The sequence below is a fragment of the Tarenaya hassleriana genome, unplaced genomic scaffold (genome assembly GCF_000463585.1).
Source record: "Tarenaya hassleriana unplaced genomic scaffold, ASM46358v1 Cleome1, whole genome shotgun sequence".
NCBI lineage: Eukaryota > Viridiplantae > Streptophyta > Magnoliopsida > Brassicales > Cleomaceae > Tarenaya > Tarenaya hassleriana.
The window spans coordinates 4,581,660-4,590,544 of record NW_010960187.1 but is presented as its reverse complement, the minus strand read 5'-3'; the positions used below and the strand labels follow the sequence as shown (position 1 = coordinate 4,590,544).

Below are 8,885 nucleotides of genomic sequence, written 5' to 3'. Positions count from 1 at the left end.
TATATATATATATATATATATATATGATTTAATATGCATTTGTTTTTAATTAAATTATATATAACAATTTTTATAATTATTTATATAAATCCAAGGTTTGATGCCACACCACAAAAAATAAAATGAGAGTGCACTCTGATGAGTAATGACCGTTGTGCACTCCAAATCTAGCAGCAGCCATTAATGATTTTGTTGGTCAAATAAAAATAAATAAAATTCGTATTTAGGTTATATGGGAAAATCTTTATAATTGATGAAAAAACCCAACAATATTTTCATTTGTATTTATAGGAATCAGATAATAAGGTTGTCAAACCAGAATATTTTCTTGTACGAAAAAACAGAGATTTTTTTTCAAAATCATCTTTTCAGTCGTCGCTGAAAATACATAATTGAACATAAACATTTCCATTCAGCCGCAAAGCATAGAAATAAATTCCTCATGTATATATATATATATATTTGTCTATTTTTGTTTTCTCTTTTGATATATTCTTTTTCATTTTTACTCGATTTTCTTTCCAAAATAATGTAAGATGAGTATAGATTCCATATATTATCTATTTTGTGTTTATCTAATTATTAGAAAAGGGTCTAAGCATATCTAAGCGACCTTGACCGTATTAATTTATCCAAGTGTCAAATTATTATTTGAAGTTTGAAAATATTCTGTCTTTTTTCTTCTTCCTTTGAATAATTCTTAAATGTAGAAATTTTCTTGTGCCACGTGTCAAAATGACGCCGGAAAAGTGAGAATGTAAATTCTAAATTATCACATTAACATGCATAATAACATCATGCAAAATATCATATCTATATCCTATACATCCATTACATATTAAATTTATTCTAAAAATATTTAGTCCGAAATTATGTGTTTCCATTCAAACATTAAACAAAAAACTCGAAATTAATTTTTTTTTTGTTGCATCGGTTGTAACTAATAATATATTCTTACAAGTGTTTGCTTTGGTGTCTACAAATCATAAATACCATGTCGGTCAATACTTACCAATAAAAGTCAACGTCATGTTTTTAGAATTTTTTATAAAATGAATATAACGACAAAATCAGTGTCAACCTAAAAATATCTAACAGGACTTTACCCCCCAAAAAATCTAATAGGACAAACTCAAAGACTATAAAATTGTTAAAATTTCATAAGTTATTTTCCAAAATAATTATAATTTTGAGAATTAGATAATGTTTTTTTTATTTAATTAAATTGGGTATGAGAGCAGAGCCCCATGTGAGACTTTCCCTCTTTAGTCGATGCCATGAATATGCAAAGCAAACAGGTACTTTGAGAGTTCATAACTTATATTTGAAATCTTAATAAATGTAAACTAATTTCCATGCTTTTTACAAAAAAAACATATTCACGTAAACGTATGAATGTGGGAAAATTAATAAACGAATAAATAAATAAAATGTGGGCCAAAGAGAAAGAGGCGGTTTTGAGAGAAACCATGGACTTTCCCAGTTTATCTTTCACAGTCGTAAGCTGCTAGTTGTCAATTATATCTCATTTATTTTTTTTAGTTTCATAGTCAGCCAAATATATAATATTTTAAAAACGTTATGATGATTTCGCATTTCATATATTTTTCATGCTCTCATTTAAGATCATATATATATATATACTCATAATAAACTATTCAATATTTATATAAAAATATTAAAATTTAATTATATAATAATGGTTTTCTTCCATGCCTGGCTGTCGTTCTCGAGTCTTATATAATAAGTGTGCATTGGGAAACATTCATATGATAAAGATGAAAACGCAGAAATAAACTATTATTGCTATTTTATAGATTATTTGTGAGATTGTTTCGAACTCAATCTGAATACATTTTCAAAAATGATTTTTTAATTTATATATTTCGAGATAAAAATTATGAAAAAATCATAAATATTTAGAATAATGAAATTAATCAGAATGATCCTTATACATCTTTTTTATTTTTTTTAATTCTAGTTAACACGTTCATTTGGTTTATGAAAAAAATTTATGAATTTTATTTTTTAAGTTTTAAAATTGACATGTAAACGCGCATGCAGGTGGATAAATATATATTTTGTGATTAACATCTATAACAAATTAAAGTTGAAATATTTATTATCATGTGACCGATTTCTGTTTTGTTTTTTAGTACGAACCAATAAAATTGCGAATAACCATTACATTTTTATAATGTAAAGTTGCGAATATTCTTATATTAAAAAACATTACACAAGTAAAATAGTGTGAAAATAAAACAAAAAAAAAATATCTGAAACACGAGCGCTGACGCGGCAGGACGGGCTCAAGTTGATATCCAGCTTTCCTGTGACAGTAAGGATGTTTTCAATATATATATATTGATCAACTGACGCCAATTAAACAAATAATTAAATAAATAATTGGTTAATCTATCAATTAGTCTGTCCGTATTAATATTAATATAAGATCTATTAAAATACGAGTCTATAACCTAAGCCTCTTACAATATACTGTATTCGTCCACATGCACATTGCTTAGTCGTACGATTTGGTTTACATTCTGTCACTTATTTAAACCAAATAAAAAAAACTATATTTGACTTAAATTTATAAAATTACTGCTAGTAGTCATATTTAAATTGTTTTTACCAAAAATTGCCATCTTTAAATGGTTTACCAGAATAATAATAAAAATTACTATACTAAAAATGGTATAATTAATCAAATATGAAATATCTCTACCAATAAATCATAATATATCAATTCGTTTGGAAAATGTAATTTTAAAATTGCTTTTGACTTTTATCATTCAGGAAAAAGAGGAATTAAATAAATGTTTTGACTTTATTAAAAAATAATAATTAAATATATAAAACATGGAGTGGAGACACGTGCTTTGTTACAATTTGATGAACACGCATGCAAAGTACATGATACGTACATTGGATCGGACGAACTTAAAACGAAAAGTCAAACCCAAAATTTTGGTAATATAATAACAGTTAACAGCAATAATGTGTTTTGAATACTACATTAATGACTTTGGGCTACAACTAATCAAGATTTGATTCTTTCAAATTTGTTCAATTCAATTCTTAACTAAATTTAAGTTATCTCCATGCAATACCAATTAGAGTAGATTATATTTATTTACATAAAATTATTCACTTCAAAATTTCAATTTTATTTTAGCTTTTATTTTTCTCATTATTTTTAGATTCATTTCAATTGAGGTAATTTGATTTTAAAAAATATTGTACAAATTTTGAGAATATTATATGGAGAAAAAATATCGGATTAAGTATATTTATATATTACTCCATTTCTAATTATTTTATTTTTACCAGTTAGAGACCCTTGGTGATCGTCGCTCATCCTGCATTATGTATTTTTGGTATAATGAATATGAAAAAAGGAATAATATCTTCCTTCCACTGAGAAAACAAAAAGGATAATATCTTGTGATACATCTTTTAAAATCTTAGAGTTATTCCGATGGAATTTAAATTTTTCTTTCATTATATTTCTAAGATTTGATATATTAGAAATAGCAATCTTTTGTTGAACCATCATACGTGGAACCGTTTATGGTCCATCTAACAATATATGCATAGAATTGTATGTATTCCATACTATTTGCCATTTGGTTCCTCATACATTTCATGTTTTTTTTTTCCCAGCAACCTTAAATCGATGTTTTTTTTTTTGCTATTCTACATTTCCCGCGAGGTATCTGAATATAAACTAAATATGAAAATTTTGTTTTTTTGTTTTTTTTTTTTCGAGTTGACAAGTTATAACTTATAATCGGGTGCAGACCATGTTACACGTGTATAGTAATGCATTAATCACGTGTATGGGCCGAAAGAGAAAACAGGCCTTTCAAGTGTGAAGTTCTTAAACCCATAGCAATCTGACCCACGGGCTGAAACGGCCCGTTTAGCAGCCCATACTAACTTGGGTTAAATAAGCGGAAAACTCGTTATGTACATTTGTAACAAATGGGTTAAAAGAGAATGTACAAATGCAAGATCCATGGTACAACTGTGACAAAGAGGTGCTTCGTAACATCCAAAGGTGCTTAAATAAAGAGAAGCAGAAGGTTAGATTTCTATCTATCACATATATTTTTTTAATTATTAATAAGGACAACAAATAACTCTCGGCAGGATAAAATCCCACACGAAAACACCAATGGACAAACCCAGAAAGCAACCCAAAAAAAAAGATGAACAAAACATAAATCAAAAACCTGTTCGAGAGAAGACACACTCAAAAGATGGCTCTGCCCAAAATCTCCCCATCACATGTAGTAATAAGGGAAACACATATCAGCCTCTTCTTCATCACGGCAATGGCCAGCCACGCCCCTCAATTCTCTTCAACTGTTCGCAAAAAACAAGAAATAATCAAAACCCGAGAACTGCCCGAATCAGAGATCAAGAAATGCAAAGAGATGTATAAAACCTCTCTATATGTAGGAGTAGGTGGGTATTAATCATCCAAGTAGTAGTATGAGCCAGCAGCCTTTTGCTCTCTGTCTTTGGTAGATTCTAATTTGTTGATTCTTGGTCTGTAGTTAGTCGGATCCCGTCTGAACGTGATGTTCAGATGCTGCACGACACCGCATACCAAAATCATCAACATGATTCATGCTCGTAATCTCAAACTTTTATTTTTTTCCTTCTTCTCTTTTTTAACCTCTGCATAAGAAAATGAGGGTTGACAGAAAGAGGATTGGAGACTTACCGATAAGAAGAGGTTCATTCCACTGAGAAGTGACTGAGGAGAATTCGCGGTACAATCAATAGACGGCTGACCTTCGTACACGATGACTCGATCTGCCAAGTAGGTCGCCATGATGAAATCGTGCTCAACGACAAATGCAGTTTTCTTCGCGTGAAGGATGAACCTTTTGATGACTTTAGAAGCGACGATACGCTGCTCCGAATCAAGATATGCACTTGGTTCGTCGATCAGGTAAATATCTGCAGGCTGCAGGGGACAATTTTACCAAAATGGATGACCCATGAGATCACTATGGCATATATATAGTTGCTTCTATGCAACGATTCCTATTGACTTGTGTCCTTCGGATTTTCGTAACGAAATATTTACCTTTCCAAGGCATAAAGCTAAGGCAACCCTTTGCAACTCTCCACCTGAGAGGTTCACAACTTCTTGATCCATCAACTGCTCAATCTGAAGTGGTTTCATCACATCCGAGACGAACTGGGGATGCATATATGAATCACGAATCTTCTGATGCAGCAAATGTCTGACTGATGCTTGAAACTTTGGACTGATCTTTTGGGGCTTGTAAGAAACATTGAACTCGGGTATCTCTGATTCTGATCCTTCAACACTATCGGGTTTCAACAAACCAGCCTGCAGTTTTTAATGACAAGGATACATCAGGAATCCAGGATAGTTATCCAAAGGGTTGTAAACAGCAGAAGGGAGAAAACGAAGGAAAACAATACCAGCATCCGGATAAATGTTGTCTTCCCCGTACCATTCTCCCCAAGCATTACAATAATCTGAGAGTCGGTGAATTCACCTTCCATCACTTTCAGCTTGAAATTTCCTTGAGTTTTAGTCATGGTTGGGTATTTGTATCGGGAATAGGACTCTACTTCCTCCGCATTTTCTTGTGGAGTCTCAGCAACCTAGGAAAAGAAAAAAAAAAAGAAATCGTAAATGACAACAGCTGACAATTACCAGGGAGCAACAGCAGAAAAGGCCATAAAAAAGGTTTACCTTGAATGTCAAAGATTCATCCCTGAATCGTAGATTTTCTGTGGGAACAAACCCAGCCAAAAAAATGTTGATTCCTTCCCTGACAGAGAAGGGAAGGGTCACAACACCATAAGCTCCTGGTTTCCCATACAAGCAACAAATAAAATCCGACAAATAGTCAAGGACACTGAGGTCATGCTCCACAACGATGACATAGCTGCAAAAAAAAAAAAGCGGCAGATTTTAGTACTTCCCAAGGAGTAACTGATATCTAATATGAAACACACAGAGGATGAGAAAACCAAACCTATTTTGCCTGAGCAGAGAACGAACAACTTGAGCAGCTTTCAGTCTTTGTTTCACATCAAGGTAACTAGAAGGTTCATCAAACATGTATATCTCTGCATTTTGTATGGCAACAACAGCGATTGCAAACCTCTGCAACTCTCCACCGGATAAATCCCCAACATTACGATCGATAACCTGGTTCAGCTCCAGATCACGGCAGAGCTCTTTCTTCATATCTCTCTCATCCTTTTGGTCAAGCACCTGTCCGACATTGCCTTGAACAGCTCTTGGAATGTGATCCACATATTGCGGTTTTATGATGGCCTGTCATAAATGAGAACCACAACTTGCTCAATGAACTGCTTAGAGGATACCCAAGCATCTTCCTGAGAGTACACCAAGATCAAGTTCACCATATACCTTCAAATTGTCTTCTAGAATACGGGTAAAATAGTTTTGTAGTTCTGATCCACGGAAGTAAGTCAAAATTTCTTGCCAGTCCGGAGGATTCTGCTCATGAGGGAAATGAAAAAGAATATCAATTTATGTGAGCAATACAATTTAATGACTCGAGTTTAGAAGCTCAGGTTAGGGCATTACACTGAACCGACCCAGATTCGGTTTGAGTTTACCGGCTAATATCTTGAGAGCAGTTGATTTCCCAATACCATTAGTTCCAACCAATCCTAGAACCTGCCCCGGCCTTGGAACTGGAAGCCTGGAAGACAGAAATTCCAAAATCTTAAGCACTAGATGACGGAAGAGCTTTCCAGAAGGTAATAACTGATAAAATAACCTGTGCAATTTAAAAGTGTTTGGTCCATATCGGTGGGTCGTGTCTTTATCCAAGTCTCTTGGAAGGTTGATAATCTGAATAGCTTCAAACGGGCATTTCTGCAATTGTATAATCAGAATTCACACTTAATCTTCCACTTGAGGTAGTTTACATCCTACATCTACAAACACGTATTGCTTATTAGCAATAGCTTCCATACCTTCACACAGATACCACAACCAATGCACAGCTCCTCCGAGATAAAAGCTATCTTGGACGCAGGAGTCACCTCGATACACAGTTTTCCTAAGAGTTCCCAACAGTAAAAGTGTAAGTGGCATGAAAAAAAATATACAAAATTACATTAAAATGTAGAATAAAGGCCGAAAGCAGAAGTATAACAAACAATTGACTATAAACTGCATAATATTTCAAAGGTAGTTGTGTCAACCATTGAGCATACACTATAACACAAACCTAATTAACACAGTAGTCTATTGATATCGAAAGCCATTAACTAAGATTGAAAGAGAATATCCACCTGTCTTGACAACAGGACAGCTCTTCCTGCATTCCTGGCGACATTTCTTCGGCTTGCACCGATCTGAACTCACTATAGCAATTCGAGTCAATCGATCCGCCATCTCTCAATGATCCTGCAAGATACTTATACAGATTTATACTCTCAGCTGCCCCAGAAATCAGAATGACACAACATATTAACACAGCAAAAGATTCCTCACAATTTAACCGCAAGCAGATTGAAATAACCGTAATCAAGTACCCAATAGCCAACCAGACAAATTTTAGCTTAAAACAGAAAAAAGAGAGTTCTCTATAGTCAGGCATGTGCATAAACCTGATAAGAAACAGTATTTGAAAACTTAAGCAATGACTTCGTGTTTGAAGCTTGGAAAAATAATATTTCAGTATCAATACGAACTGGAATTAATACAAAACCACGTTAATGTAAGCATGAACAACGAACCCAAAGAAAATGCATTGACAACCTTAGCTAATACAGGGAATTTGATAATTACAATACAGCATCAACAACTAGCGGAGAAGTAAATAAGAGAACTTAAAGAACTGAAAGCTTCATTTGAGAATTCACATAAAAGCCTGAACCGACATGAATCGTAAAATTACCTGAACAACTTAAAGAACAAATCTGTGGATTTCTACCATATAGATTAGTAAGGAACCAAAAAATTAGCGTATCTGACAGAAAAGTCGACACTTATCAAACGCAGAAAAAAGGATCAAGTGACATGAAGAAAAAATATCCAATCACTTCCGCTGCAATTCTAGGTAACTGAAGCAAAAGCAGCAAGTTTGGTACAACTAAATTCAATCGCGAGTCAATCACTGAACCATATTTATGGAATCGAAAGCTATCTGGCAGATTTCAGCCACAAAAAAGGAATATCAATGATTCTCTGATATGAAGTCGCACGGATGCGAAGGGATTTCGAGATCATCACCTGGGGAAACTGAGAGATTCTGATCGAAGGGAGACGTGGATCGGGATGAAGAAGTGCGCCGACTTTGAAGAATCAGGCGCAAAGCACAGACAAAGGAAGCGTGTACCAAGGAATAGAATTGAAGAACAAGAACGTAATGTTAGGGTTTTCTGGATCCGGCTTCTTTCGGGTTCGACCCGATTCGTTATTTGGGTTTTGTCCGGGTCGGATGCGTGCAGGATTTAGTAGGGCTTGTGGATATACATTAAAAGGCGTTGATGAAGTAAAAAATAATAATGAAAAGCCCTTTCCTTTTCGAAAGCCCTTTTCTATAATTTTGTCAACAATTGTACCTTCCATTTTTATTCTCATATACTTCCAATTTTCCAAATTCATATCACAATATATTTATTTTTTAATAGATTTTTGCTTCGGATAAGATTGAGAATAACCTAAAAAATAAAAAAAGCTTTCGAAAATCATAAACTTTATAATTTCTATATAAAATCATGAATTTTATAAGTTTTATCACATTTCTATATATTTATTAATTTTACGAAAGATTTTGAATTTTGTGAAAATATAACAAGATTAATAAAATTCATGATTTTATATAAAAATTACAAAGTTCATG

The 8,885-nt window shown here is 33.1% G+C and overlaps 1 protein-coding gene across 2 annotated transcripts; it reads right to left on the bottom strand.

Annotated features, from left to right (window-relative positions):
- Positions 1-3,990: 3,990 nt before the first annotated feature.
- LOC104811132 (ABC transporter E family member 2) lies at positions 3,991-8,391 on the bottom strand. Of its 2 annotated transcripts, none has more exons than XM_010537746.2 (13): positions 8,273-8,391; positions 7,330-7,454; positions 7,009-7,094; positions 6,810-6,907; positions 6,614-6,731; positions 6,434-6,523; positions 6,033-6,337; positions 5,747-5,942; positions 5,470-5,655; positions 5,105-5,374; positions 4,736-4,981; positions 4,454-4,600; positions 3,991-4,371 (listed from the first exon to the last, which is right to left on the bottom strand). In XM_010537746.2, the coding sequence occupies exons 2-12, from the start codon at positions 7,430-7,432 to the stop codon at positions 4,481-4,483; spliced, it is 1,818 nt and encodes a 605-aa protein (XP_010536048.1). In that variant the 5' UTR covers positions 7,433-7,454; positions 8,273-8,391; the 3' UTR covers positions 3,991-4,371; positions 4,454-4,480. The 2 variants fall into 2 exon arrangements, with proteins under 2 accessions (XP_010536048.1, XP_010536040.1); XM_010537738.2 differs by having other exon boundaries at positions 7,330-7,444.
- Positions 8,392-8,885: the final 494 nt, after the last annotated feature.